Below are 25,504 nucleotides of genomic sequence, written 5' to 3'. Positions count from 1 at the left end.
TATTTACTTAATACACTAAGCATCTCTTTCTTAAATTCCGTGCCAAAAAGTTATACCTCAACTATGAGGGAACGTAGGGAGTATAATTAGAGAGTTGTAGAATTAGAACGATACAACCTAGCCTATTCTGGAGGCTAATATGAGAATGATGAAAAATCGTCTAATAAGTGGAATAAAAGCTTATTTTTACACTAGCTGATTTGCGCCACTAGAATGGGTAGAATAGGGTGACAAAAGTCACCCGCCCAGGAAGAGGTCTCTGGAATGGTCTGAGTTGCTCACCCAATCGTGTTTATTGTCACACTTTTCTTTTTTCCTTCAAGTGGCAGGAGGAAAATTGGAGATGAGTTGTTTCTATTATGAATGCTCTAATACAGTGACGACGGTGTCAGAAATTTTATGTTGTAGGAACCAAATTTGAAGTATTTATTGGTGTCGCACCGTCGTAAGCAGCTGCGATATGAGCAACAAGAGACTACAGAGTGTTACAAATAGTAATGAAAGAGAAAAAAAAATTAAAGGATAAGTGATTGAAACAAGAGACATAAATGGTGGTTGTCGTAGCATCACAATACAAAAAATACATAGTAGTATTTCATAAATAGAATTTTAAGACTAACATAATTCTAAAAAAAATACATTATATATGTATCGTACTCCATAAAATATAAACAAAAATATTGAAAAAAGGGAAACATAAAAATAGAATATAAAAGAGAATATTGCGAAAAAAACATAACAAAAATATAAGAATTTTGATGAAAAAAGCATAAAGAAATCACACGGAGAACTATAATGGAAAATTATGAAAAAATTAGAAGAATGTTGAGGATAAAAAAAAATATACAAGGAAAAGTTTGAGTGGAGAGAGTATGCGAAAATTATGAAGAAATACGAAGAATGTGGAGGATAAAAACATAAAAACGGATGGAAAAAGTTCATAGTCACAGATGATCTCTTGACTTCTTCATTAATATCCAGCGGAGAAACCAACTCCACCTAGGGCTAGGAAAATATACCGAAATACCGCACTTACCGTACTGAAAAAATGCCGAAAATACCGAATTTTCGGTATACCGTACTTTTCGGTACGGTATCATACCGTACCGACAGTTTTAGGTACGGTAAAGTTATGCATTTTGTATATACCGCATCATACCGCAATTGCGGTATATACCGCAAATAACACGGTATACCGCAAATACGGTATATACCGCAATTGCGGTATATACCGGAAATCACGGTATACCGCGGTATACCGCATATTGCCGTATACCGAAATCACGGTACGGTATACCGACAAAAGCGGTACGGTAACGATATCTAAATTTTGGTATACCGACTTTTCGATATAACGCAATTGCGGTATACCGACAAAAGCGGTACGGTAAAGGTATGGTTTTTGGTCATACCGCATGGTACGGTACGGTATGCGGTATGGCCATTTCAGTGCGGTATACCGTACCGTTCCAACCCTAATTCCACCAACGCTTTGATATATATACTATAACAATTTCATACAGATACTCCCTCCGTCCCACAGTAATTATCACTCTTTTTCATTTTGATCCGTCCCAAAAGAATTGTCACACTTCTTTTTTGTCATAAATGGTAAGTAGGTCTCACATTCCACTAACTCACTTCACTCACATTTTATTATAAACCCAATATAAAAAAGTGGATCCTACCTTCCACTAACTTTTCCAACCAACTTTTCTGTACGTTTCTTAAAACATGTGCCCATAATAAAAGTAACAATTATTTTGGGACGAAGGGAATATATAATAACAACAAATTTTGTTGGGAACCAGCGCCCCCAGGCCCCAACGCAGCTTTGTCTCTATTCTAATGTCTTATGGATAGACCTGTCCACGGTTCATGAACCGGCGGTTTCGGTTTTGGCAAATATTGAACCGGAATCGAACTGTGAGGCTGTTTCACGGTTTCAGTTTCGGTTTCGGTTCCGAACCGCCGGTTTTCGGGCGGTTCGTAGCGGTTTAGGTTTGGTTTCACGGTTTTTTTTCCTTAATTTTTTTTGCCATGTAGTTTGAAATTATAAAATAAATTGGAATAAGGAAATTGACTGTTTAAATTGAATTAAGACGAATAAGGTGAAAATGATATCAAATTTACAATTCACATATACAAATTACAAGAATTAGGTGAGTGTGAGTGAGGATAGAAGGGAGTATTTGTAGATAAAAATAGGGGGAAATGAGATCAATTTGAATTTAAAATTAGCATTTAAAAAAAAAATTAATAAATCAAAATAAAAGAAATGATGTTTTGTGCAATCAATTTTGAATAGTGCAACTATCACTCACCGCCAACCAATCAATTTTGAAGACTACAGATTCATTAATCAATGTTAATTATAGTATTATGCTTTATTTAAAGTAACCAATTCTTCAAGTTTTACTAAACCATGTTGATAAATATTTATTAATAATGATCCACACTCCATAGACTCCATACGTAAAAAATTGTGTTAATTAATAAAATCGGAAATAGTATTATAAAGTTATTACCATAATAGAGTATAGTTTTCATATAAGAATTAACTATGTTTAAATTTATCATTGCATTGGCGGTTCGGAACCGTGAACCGCGTTTAACTGTCGGTTCGGAACCGTGCAGAACCAGCGGTTCGGTCGCGGTTTCGGTTTGAAAAATTTGGAACCTGAACCGAACCGCGGTTCTAAAATTCACGATTTCGGTTCAGAACCGTAACAGGTGGTTACGGTTTTGGTTTACCCGCCGATTCGATAAACCTTGGGTAGCTCTACTTATGGATCCAGCTATAGATCCGATGATTAATGGATATTATGACTAAATTTGCATGCATAGTCGGATAGTCCCATGGTACGTGGAACGTATGGATTCGGAAAACGAGTGTCGTTTTTTTGAGAGTGAAAATAAATTTAGATTAGAGCTTAACAAAATTCAACTCAAATCCGGTCCATTACCATTTCACAGATGAAAAGTGAGAACCATCAGTATTTCTTAATTCTTGCCTTGTAGCATGTAGTAAATTCGTTCAAAGAAACACAACAATGGGCTGCATAAGTCGGCCCACAGGATAATTTGTTTTAGAAATAATAAGTACTTCGATTGAAATGACTACTTGTGATATGATAAGCATGAGTTGCGAGATTATTTTAGTTATAAGGAAATGATTATGACTAATACTTATCATATAATTATCCATTTAAATTAAATAGTGAAATTCCATCTAAAGGAAATAGTGAAATTTTATCTAATGAACCAAACATACTACATATTTAATCATGAGATATAATCTTGCAAATTGAACAACTCCTAAAACTATTTATGTCGAGGAAATATAGAATTATCTTTGTAAAACAAATTTTTAACTATCCAAACAAACGATAGATTATTTTGGCATGAGAACAATTTGTGTTGCATCCGTGTGCGACATGAAAACAAGAAAGTGCACTGCAAATTCTAGCGAACCCGAAACTAGTTAATCCACTTAGGTGGTGTTCGGTTTTCAAGATAAAATAATATTTAAATATAATCTATAATTGAATTGTGAGATTATTTTAGTTATAAGAGGTTAGCTATGACTAATTATCCCATAATTATTCATCTAGAATTGAGTTGTGGGATTGAATTTTGCAAACCGAATACCTTATTATTTCAGCATCAAACAAAGAACAAAATATAAAAAAGACTGAAGGGATAAAATTTAAATAACAAATCCACCATTGACTCGAATGACTTGACCATTGACCCATTGGCCCGCATCGGAAACGAGAAACCCAATAATCTGGGTAATATCATTGGGCTGGCCTAGTCGGCCCATTGGGCAAGCATCCACCAACCTCTGCACCGTCTCTTCACTCTTACCCGCGAAAAACAGCTCCGTCGCCACCGGCCCCGGCGCCACGCAGTTCACCGTTATCCCGCTCCCCTTTAATTCCTTCGCTACAATCTTACCCATCATCTCCACCGCCGCCTTCGACGCCGCATACGCCGCGTACCCCGGCAGCGCCGCCCCCACCACCGAGGTCGATATCAGGATGATCCTCCCGCCGCCGCCCCGCGCCAGCCGGTTCGCCGCCTCGCGGCAAGTCAGAAACGCGCCCCTCGCGTTCACGTTGAACATCGCGTCCCAATCCTCGACCGTCGTGTCGGCTACGGCTGGATACTTGGGATCCGAAACTCCGGCGCAGTTTATGAGGATGTGCGCTGGAGTTCCGAATTCCTGCTCCGCTCGACCGAAGAGCGATCTGACGTCATCTGGATTAGACACGTCGGCATTCACGGCGACGGCGATTGGAAGAGTTTCGGCGGTGGCTTTGGCGTTGAGCTCGGAAGCGAGGAGATCGGCTTGGGTTGAGCTGGAGGTGTAGTTGATGACTAGCTTCGCGCCTAGTGAGCGAAGGTGGATGGCGATTTCCCGGCCGATTCCGCGCGAAGCTCCTGTCACTATTGCTACGCGGCCATGGAGATTTGCGGAGGCGGTGCTTGCTGCCATTGATGCAATTGAGAGGTATGAAACTGTGAATAATTGCAGGTTTTTGAAGCTCAATGCAAACACAGTTGCACTTGCAATATAAATAAATAAAAATTGGTACTACTAGTTTGACCATGAACTCAATTTCATTGGTAGTAATATATTTATTGAATCAAATCAACCATGTTCTCTAGTGAAGCTGAGGTAAGCGAATACGTAGCATACTGATCATAGAATCATGCCTTCGCACCCACAATCTATTAAATAACTTGTTGGCCTTTAAAAAATCTTATACTCTAATTAACTTGTTAATGTTTTGGAATCAAGCTTCTGAAAATGAAAAATAAAAACTACTAGTATTAATCTCTAGAAACACTGGTTAAACAAGAAGCTATAGATAGTGATTGGAAAGTGTGCTAAAATCTTAATTTGTATCATATCAAGGAGAGGAATATACATCCTCAACTAGAGTCTAGACACTTGCAAAAGTGGTTCTTTACATATCTCAAACACAGAGAAATTTGAAGAGGACAGTTTGTCACCGGTGTAATGGTGAACTCCAATCAAGATTCTGTTGAGGATAGCCTTTGTGCATCTCTTGGGGAGGAATGAATGTGTCCAAGGAAAGCCCAGGAACATTAAAAGCAAGATCATCAATGCTGTAACTCTCTTCCATCCTGGTAACCCCATGCCCTGCTCTGAGGTTATCTCCGAACCTTGTAATGACAACGCTGGATTGGCCAGAATGGGCGATCATCATCCCCTCCACAGGACGGTAGTCCTCCACTTTAGTGGACATGGTGGTTTCCCAGTATGTTGGGTGGCAGCCAGGGGTCTGGATTCTGGTCAAGTATGAGTCTTCCAAGTAGACGAGGAGGCCGCTCCTCTGGCTGAAGTAGCCCACACTCACATGCTTGATCATCTCAGCAGTGGTGTCGCTCCTCTCAGCTAGATCGCCGTGCTCTGCTGACACTTTGAGCACGAAGCAGTCGACACCTGAGACGTGCTTCTCCCCCATGTACTGAGCGAAAGAGAACACCTTTGATATGGCAAGTGGATCCAGTCCCTGAATAAGGATTTAACGGTTGGTGCAGGATGGTAAAAGAATAGGTAAATAGTGTCCAAAAAGGGTACTAACATTCTCATTGCTTCTATTACCTAACTATACCAGCAAAGAGCTAGACCACAGTTGAAGTAATAATTTATCATTGTGCCAAAGACTTGTAAAACTAGAAATGTTGCCAGCAATGAAAGAGAAAGATGGGGGAGGCTTGCCTGAAGAGCGCGTCGGAGAGGGCGGACGCCCCCCTTGGCGGCATGTGCACCGAGCCAGGGGGTGTGGCGCCAAGCCAGATTGCCGTCGCTACCCGCGACGACCTTGTGGCCGGCTACAGCCAGCTCGATCAGCCATTTGTCAGGAACCATTTGCCATATGACGAAGCAGCCCTTTTGGGGAACTCCAGCAGGGTCATCCACCATGGCCATCGCCACCGTGCCGGTTGCGTACATGTTCTTGACCTCTCCCTCGAGCCTCCGGCAGCCGGTTGCGGCAGTGAAGTGGTGGATTATGTATTGAGCCGAGGAAGACACCTAATTAAGGCATGAATTTAAGCAGGCAGTAAAATTGTTTTGTGTGGTTGGAGCGGATGAAATGTTAGTCGGCGCATGCATTAAAGTGTAGTGCAGCAATAAAATCGATTTGTGGGTGGTAGTTGGATGAAATGAATAGGAGATTCTTGGAGGCGAATATTGATTAATACTAGACAGCGAAGTAACATACTAATACTAAGAGTCAGGTCCTAATCTTAATGTTAATCTAGTAGCATAATAGAAATGATGTAAAAAGCAAAAAGAGAGAAGAAGACTGACTTGAGAAATGGGGAGGAGGGAGTGGACTGAAACGGGAAAGAGGGGGCAGCCCAGAACGCTCAAGAGAATCTTGAGATCAGATTTCTTGTGGAAAAGCTGAGGGAAATGGTTTCTCAGCCAGTTGGTCCACGTTTGAGCTTTCTTGCTGCAGCTTTCTTCATTTGAGAGCTCCTCTGATACAGGAGCCAGACTCACACGATTCATCTCATTGGCAACCTTTCTTCTTCTCTCTTTCGATTTGGTCTTATATTTAGACTAGAGAGAGAGAGAGAGAGAGAGAGAGAGAGAGAGAGAGGGGAGTCTGTTGAAGACTTCTTAAAGGGTGCACCTGGACCGGGATTTGGCCTTTTGCTCTAACCACGTGCACTTGATGCGCGTGTCGGGACAATGCATGACTCAGTGGTAGTTGTAATACTGCAGCAGCAACCAATGCACAGCAAGTTTAGTTTACTAAAATCGGAAGCACATTGACTCGTAAATCTTGACGCCATTTATTAGCCAGACTCAGATTAATCGCAGTGCCGAATTTTTGTAGCAAGGATGATGGAAATTTTCATGCAGTTAAGGTGTCGATGTATACTTAAATAGCCCACCCAAGCATGTGAAAATTGAAACTGTGGATTATTAAATTATTCGAAGATCTAATCGAGGAAAGGTAGTTAGCAAACTGGGATATACATATACTCCGTATTAGATTATTTAAAAGCGATAAAAACACAGAACCGTACGTCGTGAGCTGTTTCTGTTTGACATTTTGCAACAAAGAATCTGGAGTTTGTAAACTGAGCCCAAGAGAAAGAGGAGTTACCTATTATGTTACTCATCTATAGCACGAGACTTCAATCATTATCCTCTTAATCCCATTAACCCTGAATCTGAATCTAAACTTACAACTTTAATTATAATCACTCAAAAGCAAGGGCTTTTAGCCTTTTAGAGTGGGAAGTACTTGGGAAACCATATAGAATTAAGTAAAAAAATATTTTTTGAAAAGGATATTAGAAAGGCGCGTGGTAAGATTTGATTAGAATTAATGGTGGATGGGCACGTTTTATATTGGTTGGAATTATTTTTGTAAAGAGAGCTTTTAAGGGAGGCAAGGCAACGGCAGCCATTGCGTCTCTATCTGTAATTATGTTCTTTCTGGTATGTTTGGTACAAACATAGCTTATATTTATCCTTGTTTCCCCTTAGAGCATCCGCAATAGCGGACGTCAGATGAGATGGACGCGGACGTCCCCGACGGACGAGAGGTCGTCCGTCGATTTCAGCGAACGTCCGCTATTGCGGTGTGAGGACGGACGTCCCATTTTACTGATTTTTTTTCTTTTTTAAAACTCTATATATACGGCTCGTTGCACTTCGTTTCATTCGCACCACTTGTATTGACGAGTTTCTATCTCTCTACTTTCATTTCTTTTGAAGATAAATGGAGCACAACAGTGATTCTCCCTCCACGAGCGAGTCACAAACGCAGACGTTCCCTGTTGGAGGTGGGGGAAACGCCGACGGAACTATAGGGATGCCTGGGATGTTGCCCGGAATGGCAGCGATGATGCCCTAAATGACGACGATGATGGGCGGGTACTATGATATGTACCCTTGGGCGGGTGGGATGGTGCCCCAAATGTCGGGGGTGAGTAGAGGGATGGTGCCCCAAATGCAGGGGGTGAGTGGAGGGATGGTGCCCCAAATGCCGGGAATGATGCCGGGTATGGTGATGCCCGAGATGGTGCAAGGGGTAGCAGAGTGGGGGTCTCCCAATCACCTGGGGACAACGTGTATCACCCCTACATGGATTTATTGTGTAGTGACAGTGCTCAACTGGAGACTCAATTCACCGGCAATGAGACTTTCTCTTTGGAGGAGCTGAAGTTATCTCCGGTCAGGGAGTCTCCCACTGAGATACCATCGGCAGCAGAGGGACGGGGCAGGGGCAGGGGCAAGGGCAAGGGCAAGGGTAAGGATAAGGGTAAGGGCAAGGGCAGGGGCACTAGTCAGTCCTCGCGTGTCCTCATCGACGAGGGTGGGGCGGGGGACGAGGGAGAGGAGGAGAAGGAGGCCGGCGAGGGAAAGAGGACCGTCTGGAGCGAGAGGAGTGCGTCGCGCTGGCAAAGGCCTGGACGAGTATAGTCGAGGATCCCTACATCGGGGCTAACCAGACTATCGACAAGATGTGGTGGCGCATTAGCCAGAACTACATCAAATTCAGCCCTCCAGGTGGGAAGCCTCACAGTGGAGAGCAATGCCAAAAATAGTGGGAGCGGCTGAGGAGACAACTCACCCGATTTACCGGCATCTAAGAAAACAACGTCCGTACGGCAACCAGCGGCATGTCCGTGGAGGATGTGAAGAGTTTGTCCATGCACCAATTCATCGACAAGAAGAAGAAGTTCGGCGCCTTCAAATACTGGGATGTCTATCTTGTGCTTGCAGGATTCCTCCAAGTTTTGTGCGGGTGTTGAAGCTGGCTGGCCGAAGCGGGCAAAGCTCAACTCCTCCGGCGAGTACAGCAGCAGTGCCGGTTCCCACGACCTCCCCAAAGCCGCCGCAGATGTTCCGACCCCTCCATCGTTTTCCTGCCGCCGTCGCCCAGTTGGGCAAAAGACCGCGATGCGGGCGGCTAGGGGAAGCGCCAGCGGGTCCCACGAGGTCCAATCGGCAGCTCCAGCTCCATGTCCTACCGAAGACAGTGCCGAACTCACCCACCTCGCCCGCATGCAACACAATCATGTTTTGCTAGAGACCATAGAAAAGTGGCATGCGGCGACTGATCCCTTATACAAGGAGATGTTGAAGGGGGGCATCGACAATATGAGGCGCGAGTTAGGCCAACCACCCCTGCCCGGGAGTGACGGCGGTGATGGCGGGTCTGGCCAAGGGGACGACGAGGAGTGAGTCGGGGGCTGCGTGTGTTGAAGCTTTGGGATGTTTTTTTTAACTAGGTATTTTTTTTGAACTATGTAAATTTTTTGTAATTATGTATATTTATTTTTTAATAAAATGGTTGCATTTTCTCCATATTTGTGTCGAAATTTTAATTCCGTAAAATTGCATATTTGTAAATTTGTGAATTTTAATTATTGGGATGTCCTTGGGAATGTCCACTATTGTGGAGTGGGATGTCCTTATGACGTGGCAGTGCTGTGGGAAATCCTTATAACGTGGCAGAAGGTGTTTTGGGATGTCCGTCGGGACATTCGTCCCTATTGTGGATGCTCTTCTGAAATTAGAGACTTGATCACCATTTGTATATACACGTGTCATTTCATTTGTGTTTCCCCCTACCTTATTTGACACTTATTCATTCTTTATCATCTTGTTAATAATTTTAAAGTTTTTTAAATGTTTAAAAGTAATTTTCCATTTATCCATGATATTTAAAATCTCTTTTTAATATTTTTCAAAATGTCTAATAATAATATTTCATTTTTTGTGTGATAATTTGAACCACCGGTATATTAGATGGAGGAGAACCGTCTTACCAACTAAATTGTATTTATCTTCAATAATTTGAATAAAGTTAGAAATATGATTTTCCTTGTTAGGGCAGAAGTTAACACAGATGCATGAAAAAGCAAATGCAGTGCTAAATGTCAATTATATATTTTCACACTTTGATTCGATACGAAATTTAAGCAATGTAAATCACAGTTGGTGACCGAATTTTAGTTGAATGTAAGTCTATACTATATAATGAGATATGAATTAGATTAATGTGTAGTTTATTTATTAAAAATAATAAAAATAAAATTAGATATGAACGTTTATTTTTTGCAAAATAGGATAGATGATGTATACAAATCAATATAATAAATAGTAGCCACATAGCTACGTTTGTGTAAAAAAATTATTTTATTTCTAATATAATTTCAATAAAGAGGTTTATTTTCACCCGAAAATCAAGTTAATCCGATATCGCGTATTAGACGAATAAATGTTGGAAACAAATAGGAGCAGCTACACCTCCTGGGCCTGATTCATCTTATTTTATGGGCTTTCATCAATTTGTCGAATAAGATGTGTCCAACAAAAATGGATTCATATTTAAGATTTTATTTTATTTGAAATCAATTTTCTTTTGAGGTAAAGATAGCATATTATTACAGCGAAATACCAAAAAGACTAAAAATTTTGAAAGAAAAATGAGTGAGAGATGAAGATATAGAGAGTTTTTTGTTGTGAAAAAATTGATGTGATTAATAAGGTATTTATAGATAAACCCCTCCCCCGCACGAGTCTTTCCGCGACGAGCCACCTGCAACACGAGCTTTGCGGATGCCCTAACCCCTGACAGAACCAACGATCACATATACCACAGAGTTGGCCCAAAATTCTACATGCTATGCCCAAAAAAACCTCAAAAAGCATATGAGGAATCAGATTATTGAAAGGATGAACTTTTCTCAAATTAAGGTTTGACTATATAGTAAGATAACCATATTGTTGATTTGTTTTGGTAAAAAAAATGATATCGATATATGTGTTGGAGATTAGTGGGTCCACTTATTGTGTATTCCATTATTTGATTGCAGCCATTATAATATGCTTATCCTGTACAACGAGATAATTAGATACTTGCGTGATTTGACCGACCTTATATGATATTCATCAATTCATGAATATCTTTCCCCTTTTATAAAAACCAATACACACAGCTTCCGCTATCTCTCAGCAACTCTTATTTGGTGGGCTAATAAAAGCCCAAAATTGAAACTAATAAGTAATTTGGTCCAAATAGTCCATGCTAACAAGACATCATAAAAAAGGTTAAATAAATGATGTTATGACGATAATACCATGTACATTAGAGAGCAAAGTCAAATTTGATGTCTTTATCTATTTTGTTTTTCGTGCTGGGGCTTGAAAATTTATTATGACAAGATGAATAGGAATAGCCGAATAGGCAGACAGTTGAAAATATAGTAGCACGGCATTGGACATGCTCTCAACAATAAAAATTAACAACAGTAACAGGGACAGGTGCAAATTACGGCTCTGATTATGATGTGTATATTTATTTACTATTTCTTGATCTAAACATCTTATTTTATGATCGTGATTGTCATAATATTAATCCATTATTTCCTAATCTGAATTTCTTCATTATCCATTAAGTAAATATTTAAAAAGAGGCGCCGTCGGGAGAGAACTAATATTGCAAGCCACAAACTTAATTATATTGCGAGAGCATGTTGCCACAGGCCCACAATTGGCATGAATAAAATAAACTAAAGAAGAGGTGCGAAAGCAATAAAAATAAGAAACCAGGGAGCACAGATATAACAAGAAATTAAAGGATTAAGAATATGACAATGATGTAATAGGATGCTAATTTAAAAGATTGAACAATTAATATCCAATTGCAAAAGTGGCTTGTAATCAATTAAGGCCTATAAACCTAATAAAAATAAAAATTAAAATTATAACCGTTTTGCAATTTGCCCCTCGTAATAAATGTGTGATAAATGTATATGCTATGCTATTATGTTAAAATTAGAACATCCGAACAAGAAAAAACTGACATACTACTAATAACATGTAGATGTGATTATAGGGGTGCGGCTAATAAGTAAAATTCTGTCAAAAATCAAAGCAAATCTCAGTCCTTGAATCCTTAGATTTGATGGTTGTGATAAGTTACATTATTAGATTAAGATGTTACATTATTAGCCAAGCTACACTATTAGACTAAAATGCTACATTATGTTACTAAAATAGTACATTATTAGCTTAGTTACATTATTAGACTAATAATCTACATTATTAGATGACATATGACATTAATCTGACCATTAGATCACAAAATTTAATGGACTACAAGTGTTTTGATTTTGAACAATATTTAACTTATGAATCTGAATACATCCATGTGAGTATATATCACAAACCAGATGTATAGAGATAATTATACGGAGTACTAGTACTACTATATATCGGGTTATCATTTAACTATAATTAATAAATCTATATATTTATACGAAGTACTGTATACTGTTAATTATTTTCTCTCATATATATTGGAAATAGATTAATATAGTTATACGAGGTATACTGAAGTATATATAATCTAATAGTACAGTATTGAATGCCGTTCAATCATTAGCGAAATATATAACGTTCAATAATTTTTCTATATTTTTATTATAAAAAATGAAAAAAAAATAAAAAAGAAAAGTCGATGCATTATACGAACTTGGATATTAAGGGAATCCCATGTGCAAATGGCCCTACCCATATGACTTCTCGTAACAATTTGCTTGTATCCAACTCCACTATAGTCTCTACAAATACAACTTGTTCATCGTCTCACCGTGTTAAAATTCATAATTCTTGTCCCACATCGATTTGGTAACGATCCTAGCTCACCTATATAAGTGTGGATAACCCTCCCTTTATGAGGCCTTTTAAGCGGTGAGTGACTCATTTCTAATAAACCGTTCTAATCTCATTTTCACCCATTCTCTATTCTATTTATATGATACTATTATCTAATTTATCTAGAGTTATAGACTGATAAAGAAATGCAAGAAAATTTCTGATAATAATGGATCGCCTTTACAGTATAGAAAAAAGTTTTTTGTGTGTGATCTACTAGCCACTGCTATAAATTATGAGTATTATAAATTTTCCACCTCATATGTTATCGGATATCAATCGACATCAATTTATGTCCATTATTACATGAGTGGAATTTTCGTAATGCTTCATGATAGCTAACTACATATGTTTGCAGCTCATTTTGTGAAATAATATCCAAAGACCTTCCAAATTGAGAAATTGAAGCAATTTTCCAACTACAATAGCTATTTCTTCTAGAAACATGCCACATATAATACATTTCTCGCACAATTAAAAATAGGGAAATTGGTCCCTAAAATCATAAACTTTGCCTAAAATTAGGTATTTCCCACGAACTCTGAAACTGGTATATATAATATCACAAATTTTGCACTTTGTTTGGCATTTCTCACGACATGTTTATTACTATATTTGACTAACTTCCGATGCTTTTTTTTTTATCATATTTGACACAATTAAATCAACGTGGTTTTCAACGTGACTTTTTATCCTACATGCTATGAACTTAAAAAGTGGTTTAAAATATCATAAACGTATCATGATTGCCTACGTAAAATAAGATTTTGATGAAAATATCTTATTTGAGTGAGTTTGGGAAATATCAATTAAAATGCAAAGTTTATGATATTATAGACCAATTTCAAAGTTTATGAGAAATACCAAATTTTAAGCAAAGCTCATGGTTTTAGAGACCAATTTCCTTAAAAATATAACTGAATTGAGCATTTTTTGTCACTAAAAGCATCAAATACTATGATATTCATTTTCATAATTTCTATTTTGATACAATGGAAAAAATGAATAATAGATATTTATTAATAGGCATTACCACGAAAAGAAAAGAAACATACAATTGTCATTTATAAATAAATTTGATTAGGTTATTAGACTAACCCTAAAAGGCTAAAGTAGCCAAAATTTTAAGGACCGGAATTATTCCACCTTCAATGGCTGTGCATACTCCAATATAAACTTTGTTTAAAAGTAGAGATTCACTTACTTAAATATTCACCCATTTAAAAAAAAACTAAATTAATATTCTGAGGGGGTGTTCGGTTGGCAAGATTAAATCTCATGATTAAATATGTATCATGTTATGTTCATAAAATTGAACCCTTCAACTTAATCCTAGATGGATAGTCTCATGATAATTAGTCATAGCCTCCCCCTCCAACTAAAATAATCCCACAACTTAATCCTAGATGGATAGTCTCATGATATTAGTCATGCCAACCGAACGCCACATGAGGTGATAAAGTAATAATCAGGTTAAGCTTTTTCTAAACTACGACAAAAGCATGATTACGAGGAGCCTCAAATCAAACCAGCTTAATTAAAGATGAAGTCCAGTGTTTTAAAAACCAGACCGGACCGGCCGGTTCTACCGGTCCAACCGCGAACCGGCAAGCAATCCGGTCCGGTTCACCCCTAGAAACCGCCAACATGTTAAACCGCTGCTGACCGGCGAAACCGGCCGGTCAAACCGGTTCAACCGTGAACTGGAAATCGGTTTTAACTTTACAAAATACTTTTTCAAAATTTGTTGTTGGCAAAACCAATGTCCTCTTCTCTACATACCAACACTTTTACCACTCCACCATATGACCATTTTGAAATAATATGAACATTAATTATTCTTATACACTAAAAATGATATTTTTAATCCACATAAAATAATAATTCATTTTGATTTTATATTATTTTAAGAAATTATTAATTATAATATATTTTTTAATTATGTTTTAATAATCACTAGATTTTTACAATATATATGAGTTTGTAATTACACATAAATTTAATATGTTTTATATGTAAATATAATTTATTATTACTTAATATTAATATCTTTATTGTACTATATATTTAATTTATATACACTAACCATTGATATTAATATTTTTACATAAAATAACTAATTATTCATGTTTAATTATTACTTAATAGTATAATATTATTTTGTTCAATACACTTTTTTTTAGTTATAATGAAATTTATCTATTTATATATAAAATATTAAATTTTTTTATCTACAATAACTAATGAATCATATATTTATTTTTATTTACCAACAAAAATATTTATGAAATTTATTCATTTACTACTAAATTTTAATATTTATATTACAACTAAAATATAAAGTTAATATTTTTTATATATTATTAATTATATGTAAATTTAATATATTTTGTATATTGTATACTTAATTATATGTATTTGCAACAGTAAAACGGTTCGACCAGTGATTGAATCGGTTGGACCGGCTGAACCATGAACCAGTAGCTTTGCCGGTTCGCCGACCGGTCTGGTTTTTAAAATATTGATGAAGTCTGATTAGGAAAGGAAAATGCATTCATACGAAAAATCAATTTTAAATTGCCAAAAGTCGTTAATATTTCTTCCATGTCACATAAAAGCCATGTTTGGTCCATTTTACGTGGAAATGTATGTGTGTGTCGTGGCCCCACTTATCTGTAGTTTTCTTTTTGGCTAAGTTTTTGTTGCTTTAAAACTTCTCTTTCATCCTTTGTTTCTTTTGCCTATAAGTAATGATTTCCACATCACTTTTAACTAACATCTCCTAATTTTGTTGTATTAATATAATTTCTACCTTATATCATCATTCTTATATAGTTTATCAGGTCGGAGTGTATATCAATTTCCTTTTATATGTCTTATCACATCATTGTAAACCACTAATTCTAACATTATCTACAATTATTACAAAAAGAAGCATTAATATAGGACTAAATAAGAACCAACGAAATGTAGTATATAACACACTACATATAATCATTTTGTTAATAGTTTGGTATGAGTGTTATAAACGGGTAATCATAACCGACGGAATAGACTATGAGCATCCCCATCCATGCTCTTAGGCAAGAACATGGAAGTGGGTTCGGACTCACTTTTATTCATTTTTTAATGACTGCTCTTCCCTAAGAGCAAAACACCTACATCCATGCTCTTCCGCAAGGACATGCTCAAAGGTCTCACCATTCTATTATTCAATTTAAATAAAACATTTCAACAATATTAGAATGCATTAAAAATACCCGGAATATTATTACAAATTACTTAAAAAATTAAAAATTACATAATTCAAATCCTAAAAATTAAAAATTACATAATTAAAGTCCTAAAATTTAAAATTACATAATTAAATTCATAAAATTAAAAAAAAATCCACTACTCGTCGCCAAATTTTGCCGCATTGTGTGTCTTGTTTCGATCCTCTCTCGCACCGTCGTATGCACACCTCGGCGTGAGGGAAACCTTGCGGTTGAGCTTCCGGCTTCATCCTCGTCGTAAAAGTTAGCCGCCCTCGGTCCTTCGTCAGCTATAATCATGTTGTGCAAGATAATACACGTGTACATGATGTCGGCAATATTCTTAGAGTACCACAACCGAGACGGGGCCTTCACAATGTTGAATCGGCCTTGAAGGACCCCAAAAGCTCTTTCAACGTCTTTCCGAGCTGACTCTTGACGCTTTGCAAAAAGAACCTGTCTCGGGTCTTGCGGATTGCTGAGCATCTTCACGAAAGTCGACCACCTTGGGTAGATACCATCGGCGAGATAGTAACCCATGTTGTATGGATTTCCGTTGACGGTGAAGTCGACCACCGGTGCCATACCATTCAAAATATCATTGAAGAGTGGTGAAGAATAGAGCACGTTCAAGTCGTTGTTGGATCCGGCAACATCTAAATATGCATGTCAAATCCATATGCGGTAGTCGGCGACCGCTTCAAGGATAAGCGTTGGGCCGCTGCCTTTGTGGCCGCTTAAGTGTTGCCCCCTCCAAGCATTCGGGCAATTCTTCCACTTCCAATGCATGCAGTCAATACTGCCAACCATACCGGGAAAACCGTGGACTGTTTCGTGAAGATGAAGCAACTATTGACAATCTTCGGTAGTGGGTGCCCGAAGGAATTCCTCACCGAAAGCAGAACGAATGTCGTCGCAAAAATTTTTGAGGGATAGGATTCCAGTTGACTCACCCACATGCAAATACTCGTCGAAGAGGTCAGCCGTTTGCCTAGTAGCAAGTTGTCGGAGGGCACAAGTACACTTCTGCAACGCCGAGAGACTTTGCCGACCGGTTGCGTCGCTATGTGATTGAAAGTATTCAACACGAGCGGACAATGTGTTGACAATACGCACAAACAACCGTTTTGACATGCGAAACGGCGCCGGAAGTAATCTTCCGGAAACCGCGGCGTGTCGGAAAAATAGTTGGCAACGAGCCTTTCATGGGCTCCCTCCCGGTCACGAGGAATGTAGCGGCGTTTTGATCTAGTTGGTTGAGGAGGAGGGGCAGGGGTGGCGGCGACGACATAGGCGGCACGTTATTGTTCATAGTATTCTTGTTCTCCCCGCTCCGCTTCAGCCATGATATCGGTGAAATCTATTTTTGAATTTTTAGAGAGGGTTTGAGTAAGAGAGGAAGATGGATGATGAATGTGTTGTATGAGAGAATGGATGATGAATGTGTGTATTTTTAGATGATTTTAGGATTAATTTTTTAAAAAAAAATAAAAAAATTTAAAAAAACGGTAATAAACGGCTATATTTTTTGGGAATCCGAAAATAATTTTTTTTTAATTTTTGGTATTATTTTCGATTTAAAAAAAAAAGAAATTACAACGGCATTGTCGTTAGCCAATCGCACGCTGCCACGTTGACATGCTCAGCGGCACAGACGTGCTCTTATTATCGAGCAACGCCGTGCCGTTGGCGCGAGCACAGCGGCGGGCGAGGCTGTATCGCGCCGCTGGCACGGACGTCGTCCGCCCTGGAGAGTAGCGATGGGGATACTCTAATCAGAAATAATGGGCACATGGTTGGTGCTTGTTTCTAAGGCTAGTTAAGGAATCTCTAATATTCCGGTGTATTGGCGTCTTTATTCGAAGAATCTGATATTAGTTAATCCGATTAATCCCCAATTATTACTAATTCTTTAATGTTTATTTATTCAATAAGCATTGGTAGCTGACATCTGCACCTATTTACGCACAAAAATTAAGGTTGGCCCAAGCATTTCAGTGTTGGAATCGTGTTTGATCAAACGACTTTGACTAATAATAAATGTTACAAGACATTTAATTTTGTGAAATTAAATGCAATAGTGTCGATCTACGTTTTGAGTAGATGACCATAGTATATTCATTTTCTCAAATCCGATTCCCGGTGAGTGAGAAATAATATATTAAAGTTGGTCACAATAAAGCTAGAAATGAGCTATGAAAAAAACTAAGGGATTAATTAACTGAGTGTTAATTATCCCACATCGGGGATGATAAACTTCTTTGATGAAGTATTTAATAAGATGAATTATTATGTGTAATAATTATCGTGAAATAAGATGGGTGACAGAGCCCACACGCGCGATCCGCCGCCCGCCCGCGGCCGTGACCCGTGCGCCTTGTGGCTTGGCAATTGGTCTTGGGGCTGCTCTTTAGAGCTGGTCGTTGAGCGTGGTTCAAGCACAGCTTGTTCTTTTTAGACCACCTCAAACTCCACGCTATCCCCAACTCATGGTGGTCCTGGTCCACGTCATTTCCCCGCTGGACCCCGACGCATAACGGGAGACAAAAGGTCCCCGATGGACCCCGACGGTCCATGGTGTATCCTGTCGTGTAGTGTGTCCAGATGCGTCGTGTCTCTTCAGCTCCCAATGGCTAGTGCACCAGTCAGTAACCCCTGGCGGTTACAGTCAAGCCATCATTGCACACTTAATGGTTGTTGACTCCATCAATGCCCCTGCGGGTGGACTTGGCCTATAAATAGGCATGCATCCATTGCATTCTGGATATAACATACACAAGCATTCTTGCATACACGCTCTCTCCCTCTCCGCATAATCTTCCCGTCGAAGCTCTGCCCGCGCCTTACTCCTGTTCGCCGGAGCTCTGCTGCTAGCGGTGCTGCTACTTCAGAGACGAAACCGTTTTATCTTTGGGGACGACACGCCAAATCGAGAGCACTATCGGGGCGTATCTCGTCTTGCGGAAAGAGGACTCCTCGACTCGGCTTACAAATTATATCTACGGTTTATAGTTTCTAATTTGTTATTTCAATTCAGTTTATTTCTGTTAAGTTTCTCTGTTTTTCATTGGGTTGTATTACGCACCGTTAGTGTATCTTTTGTATCACATTCTATTTCTAATACCAACATTCAGAACGGCCATCATGTATATCACTATATATGTATTGTTACATTATCATCATGTTATAGGAATATATGTATTGTGAATCATACAGATTGTTTTCAAAAGGAAAAATTTGTTCTTCACTTAACAGCCATTTGAAAATGCTGTTGCGTCTTGTGGTACGGGGATATAAAAACATCTGGATGAAATTATCAATAAATTGGTATTACATTAACTTTGTCTTGAGGAATTGATTAGTGCTCGAAGACCTTCTAAAATTCATACTTCATTCATCCCTAAAAAATAGGAACAAGTTACATTTTAGTTCTTCTTTAAAAATTATGAGCCTTTTAATTTAGAATTTTTTTTCTCTCCTATAAAATGGAACTCATTTTCCACTAATATACTTTAATTACTTTTTTCTTTATATTTATTTTTTACTTTATCAATTGTGTATTTAAAATTTATACCCATTTACAAATTTTATTTTTAAGGAATGGGGTGAATATCAATATAGTAAATCCACAAGAGGCTGGTAAATTACAAATACTATCTTGAACACTCGCAAATCGAGTAAGTACTTCTTTAAAAAATGATGTGTATAGAACTATAGATGTTTTTAAATCGGAATAGTAAATAAATCAGCAAACCTTTTATTAACTTTTCAAACTAAATCAGCAAACCTTTATATATATAAATGAATTGAATATATATCCTAAAAATATATATAGTTCAGATAAAATATTATATATTACAATAGATATTAAACCTTATATTTAATTAATTATATATTATATAAAAATATTAATCTTTTAGGTATTGATAGAGTATAATTAAAATTTAGTTTGTGATAAATACAATCAAATATGAATAAAATTAATAAATATTATAAATTAATTTAAATTATATCAATAATAATATAGTTTTGTTAATTAAATGCTTATAACAATATAAGTCAAATATGAATTATTAGTTCGTACAGAGAAAATTTTAATGTTTTATATATATGTATAATTAGTTTAAATTTAGTGAATAGTAAATATAATTAAAATATTAAAAGTAATATTTATTAATTTATTTAAATATAACTAAACATGAGTTATTAGTAAGTGTGGAGAAAATTTTGATATTTTATATTAGTACATAATTATAATTAAATTCTATATTATTATTTAATAAAAGAGTTTGATTTGAAGTGTTAGATTTGATAACCTCACTCACCAAACCACAAACTCTAAAAAAATATTTTAAAAATTTTGGTCTGATTGACCATCCATCCGAAATTGGCAATTTATCCAATTCAATTTGAGACTTTGAGTCGATATCAACTGGTTTAATGGATCGGACCAATCACCAGTCTACATATGAACTGATCGAATAAGCCAATCCAATATAACTCATTGAATGTTTCAATTAAAATATTATCAAAATTTGATAGTGGAATATCGATATGGTCGAGTCAATGACATTGGGTCAAATATACTTGCATATCATATTCTCATCATCTAATAACGTTAGATTTTATACATTAAAGTTGAGATTATTCTACTTTTATTTTAGAAAATTTATCGCTTTTAATAGGACAATTTTAAAAAAAAAAACATCACATTTAATGAGACGAAAAAAGTAAGTTGTTTTTTGAAATCTTCCATAACGCTTGATCTAATGAAAATAGGCAATATGAGCCCCAATCTCTAGAGCTCCCATTTTGTTCGAAGGGAACCTCAAGGTGCCCTCTCATTTTCATTAATTCATTCCATTTAAGTCGACCATTTTCATATTGAAAACATTTACAAATATTTTATTTTCTAACTTAATCACTTATCTAATATTTTAAAAGAACTTTTCTTGTCACTATAATGCTCATTCGTAAGTTTTTATCAGCCTAAACTTTAAATGATCTAAACAACCAAACAAAAAAAGATACAGAAAAAAAATCCAAATTAAAGTAAATGTAGATGATAAAGATAAAAATCACTAATTGATAAGATTAGAAAATTGAGGCACATAGTATCTTAGAGCATCTCCAATGGCGGACGTCCGGTCGGACATCCGGTCGGACGTCGCGACGGGCGACCGGGACGTCCGCCATTGTGGCGTTTAGGGTCGGATACGGACGTCCCGTGAGGACGTCGGGTGTCCTCGGACGTCGGCACGACGGGCGGGTGGACGTCCGCCATTGTGGCGTCCAGTCGGACGTCCGGTCGGACGTCCCGTTTTTAAATTTAATTTTTTTTAAACTCTATATATACGGCTAGTTGAGTTTTATTTCATGTGTGTTTTTTCCGATGAAGTTGTTAATTTTTCTCGTTCGTATTCTCGGTCAAATTTTATTTCCGTAAATGTTAATTGTTTTATTTGTAAATGTATGATTTTTTTTAATTGCGGGATGTCCTAGTGGGAAGGGCGATGGGAAGGGCGGATTGTGCAGGGGATGTCCTAGTGACGTGGCAGTGGGATGGGAAGTCCTAGTGACGTGGCAGGAGGTGTTTTTGGGATGTCTTAGTGGATGTCTTAGTGGGATGTCCGCCCACTGGAGATGCTCTTAAAAAGAGAATAGCATGATTCATGCCCCCATTCCTCACCGCAAAGCCCACAACACTTATGAGCCGTGGGTTTAAATTTAAAAAATTATGAACCTATCAGCACCTCTAAATTAAAAATGAATCTACAGAGAAAGTAATCACATAGACTTGCTGTTTTTCAATGTCCCGAATATATAAACTTATTTTCATAAAAAGTACTAGTAAATTTTTGAAACTTATTTATAAATATTTTCATTTAATTAACATAAATATAAATATATCTAAAAGTTTTACTATATAATTTTTTCTAATAAGTTTATTAATGTTCGCGAAAATCTTAATCGAACTTATATTCCCTTCCTCTGCCAAAAATAGTCATTTGATTAACGATAATACGTATTTTAAAGACGAATTAGTAAAGTAAGAGAGATAGTGAGAAAAAATGGGTAAAATATAAGATAAAAAAATGTGAATAAAATACTTTTAATAATTTGAGAGAAATTTTTTATTTTTAAATAAAAGAAAATTTTTCTGAAAATTATAAAAATAAAAAAGATGAGATTTATTTTAGGGAGTATGATCTGAAATGGAGGTGGTAATTCATCTGTTATTGATAAAAGCGATGCACGCAATTTTCGGATAGTTAATTATACACTACACGCAAAATGACACGCAAAGCGCAAAGGTTGATTCAGTTTCGAAAATGCATATGCACTTGTTAATAATTGAAGATCATACGAGAAGTGGCACTGGCATGACATACAAAACAATGGGGCAGGGACCATTTTGTTAACTTTTTGTCTAAAAAGCATAATCTTTTTTCACAATTATTATATATACAAAAATTAAACTAGTTTTAACTTGGATCATTCTTAAAAACTAGACAAAGTCTAAATACTGAAAAATTTTCAATAAATAATAATCATATACACCATTTATAATATGGATCACATAATCCCTAATACTCATTTCACTATATTCATTTTATTCAAATAAAACTTCAAAATATACTATTTTATTAAAATTTACAAAATAATCTATCCTTCCATAAAAAATAGTGAGTATCATTTTATTATTTTAATATGTTAAAAAAGAATAGTTTCATTTTTAAAAATAAAATATTTTTCTTTCATTCTTTATTTATTTTTCTCTTAATTTAATTTAATTTATTTATTTTACTTTTTTTATATTATAAATTTTTTATTAAATTTTATGTCATCTACAAAGATTAATTTATTTTAGAAGGAGGATTATACTTTAATGAGTATTTTTTTTTTATGGAGGATTTACTCTAAGCCTCATGGCATGAATAACCTCGTCCCCATTTCCGGCCTCAAGTCCCCTCCACGTCATCATTCCTCTACAGTTGCAGCCCAGACCCCAACTGCTCTAACCCTGCAGGCAACAACCCGGGCCACAACTAATAAATGACAATATTCACAATTTCAACCTATTTTACACGTAAAATAAAAAACACCGAAAATTTATAATACGAAAAATTTCATTTATACCGCGAGAATTTCATTTTTAATACAAATACAATAAATTATAACCTAAAAAATATTAAAAAATTAGAATATTAAAAAAATGCAAAAAAAAATTAAAAAATGCAAATCTGCCCACGTCGCCCCTCTCCCTCTCTTCCTTCTTCTTCCTCCTCCTTCTTCCTCTCCCCCTCCCTCTTCTTCCTCTTCCAAAATGTAAAAATTCAGAAATTGCGGCCCGAACCCTCTCGCCCCGGAAGCTCCAACGCCGGCCCAGGCCGGGACGCGGGACCAGCCTGGGCAGTGACTCCACCTCCTCCAATGCTTGGGACGGGCCGGGACCCGCGAGATGCGGCCCGACCCCTTGCGTTATTCATGCTCTCAGATCCCCCGTCCTTGTCACCTGGGGCTTAAAATTTAATCTAGAGATATACTACGTGTCATCCAAATCTCGCATGAATATGTGAATTCCCAAAATTGTCCGTGGGCTTTAATTGGATACAAGACAATTGCAGGGCGCATTGGTCCCACTTCAGCCTGCCCTTATCCATAGTCAATCCAACTTACTCAATATCTCTCTCTTCCATGATTAATCTCTATGGATAAGATAAAATATTCCAGATAACTAGAGATAATGCAATACTAAGCTCGCCTTCATCCAGTCATTCCTGCAGCTCTTTTTATTACTAGATATTTTTAGTACTAGATATTTTTCTTTTTTTTTTCTTTTCTCTATAAACGTATCATGATTTTCGTATACCGTTGGCAGTAAATATAACATCATTAGCAACAGAAAGTATTAATACAAAACTTTAATTACACTGATATGAACGAATTTAAACCATTAAGTTTACCTTAATTAGATTTTAGAATCATCGTTAATTCCATTTTATATTACTCAATTTTTTTGTTTTTGATTTCTTGCATCACTAAATATGTTTTTAAATACATATTCTTAATTCTACAAATAATATATAGAAGTATTAATTAGTTGATTTGTTTTCAAATAAAAATATAAGTAGAAAACATAAGATCAATAAATTCTATTTATATGTAGATTTGTTGAAAAATAAAATTTATTTCAAAATCGTAAATTTAGATATTAGTCCACAAAGTAATGTAACCAGGAGTAGTAAATAACAACATTAAAATTACAAATAATTTACGCTTACTATTATATCTATAATTCATACTCCTACTTTTTAGTAGTGGGGAGTGATCAATTGTTAACTCATTCTTTAATTGCTAACTACAACTAATTTAAGACCATAGAAATTTAGAAATCTAGTGGTCTAAAATTTGTCATGTATAATTTTCATTTTTATTAATTAAATCGAAAAAGATAAAAAAAAACTAGCAAATTAGGGTTTTGGATGAAAATGTCAATATATTGTTTTGAAAATATCAACACAATGCTTAGAGAATGACATTCTACATGTATTATATTGACGTATTTTATATATTAGAGCACCCACAATGGGGCGCCCGATGGCGTCCATTGTCCTCGGGCGCGGACGACGCCATCGGGCGCGGACGATGGCACTATTGTGGGTGTCTGCCATCGGGCGCACCCGCCATTGTGGGCGCGACGGACTATAGCACGCATTTTATTTAAAAAAATGCATTTACCAGGGTTCAAACTCGGGTCTATTGCTTGGAAGGCAATAATCCTAATCATTGGGCTACACACACTAGTTAAGATATCTTGAAAAATAAATTGTTTTATACATTTATTAAGATGAAAATGTGATAAAAATTAATTTTTATAAAATGTATGTAATTTTTATAACATGAATTTTTCTAATTTTAAATCCAATTACATTACTAATAATGTGACTCTACTCTTGACTAACTCATAAGCATATGAACATTAATTTTTATAAATGTATGAACATTAATTTTTATAAATGAAATGGAGTTTTTTCCCAATTTTTGTAGTTATTTAAATATTTAAATAAAAGAAAATGCATAGGTGCGCCATAGGGCGCGCTTTAGGGCGCCCCACTGCAGGTGAGGGGTAGCAGGATAAAACTGATGACGTGGCGCGCCATAGGGCGCCCCACTGCTAATGGTCTTATGTTGACATTTGTTGTTGTACGAAAAAATTGAAAATTTTTGATTTTTTTTTTTCAAATTTTTGACATCGGAACATATGCAAGTGAGATTTCGTTGAAAAATCCTTATGAAATTATCTTTAATTTGATATATGTTTTGCGAAAAAAAAAATTTAAATCGAAAAAGTTATATGTGTTTTAAAGTTATGTGATCTTTTTCAAAAGTTAGTTACAACTAATTTATTGTAAATTGACTTTAATACCCTTATTGACGTTTTTTGTTGATCATATTAATATTTCGGGACTGATAAGCTAGACCCTTGATTGAATATCTAAGAGCTATTATTTAATTATAT

General features: G+C 36.4%; 2 protein-coding genes across 2 annotated transcripts; both read right to left on the bottom strand.

The window, feature by feature from the left end:
* Positions 1–3,634: 3,634 nt before the first annotated feature.
* On the bottom strand, positions 3,635–4,749 carry LOC121800412 (NADPH-dependent aldehyde reductase-like protein, chloroplastic). The gene has a single exon (XM_042199984.1). It carries the CDS (start codon positions 4,499–4,501, stop codon positions 3,710–3,712), a length of 792 nt encoding a protein of 263 aa, XP_042055918.1. The 5' UTR covers positions 4,502–4,749; the 3' UTR covers positions 3,635–3,709.
* Positions 4,750–4,859: 110 nt separating this feature from the next.
* LOC121800411 lies at positions 4,860–6,636 on the bottom strand. Its single transcript, XM_042199983.1, has 3 exons — positions 6,350–6,636; positions 5,756–6,070; positions 4,860–5,546 (listed from the first exon to the last, which is right to left on the bottom strand). Exons 1-3 carry the CDS (start codon positions 6,551–6,553, stop codon positions 5,019–5,021), a joined length of 1,047 nt encoding a protein of 348 aa, XP_042055917.1. The 5' UTR covers positions 6,554–6,636; the 3' UTR covers positions 4,860–5,018.
* Between the last annotated feature and the right edge of the window lie 18,868 nt (positions 6,637–25,504).

The sequence above is a fragment of the Salvia splendens genome, chromosome 4, assembly GCF_004379255.2.
Source record: "Salvia splendens isolate huo1 chromosome 4, SspV2, whole genome shotgun sequence".
Taxonomy (NCBI): domain Eukaryota; kingdom Viridiplantae; phylum Streptophyta; class Magnoliopsida; order Lamiales; family Lamiaceae; genus Salvia; species Salvia splendens.
This window is presented reverse-complemented; position numbering and strand designations above follow the sequence as displayed.

Coding starts and splice junctions, on each gene's coding strand:
- LOC121800412 (XM_042199984.1), bottom strand. CDS start 4,501: ATGGCAGCAAGCACCGCCTCCGCAAATCTCCATGGCCGCGTAGCAATA.
- LOC121800411 (XM_042199983.1), bottom strand. CDS start 6,553: ATGAATCGTGTGAGTCTGGCTCCTGTATCAGAGGAGCTCTCAAATGAA. Junction 6,071..6,349: donor CCCTCCTCCCCATTTCTCAA/GTCAGTCTTCTT, acceptor TGCCTTAATTAG/GTGTCTTCCTCGGCTCAATA. Junction 5,547..5,755: donor CTCTCCGACGCGCTCTTCAG/GCAAGCCTCCCC, acceptor ATCCTTATTCAG/GGACTGGATCCACTTGCCAT.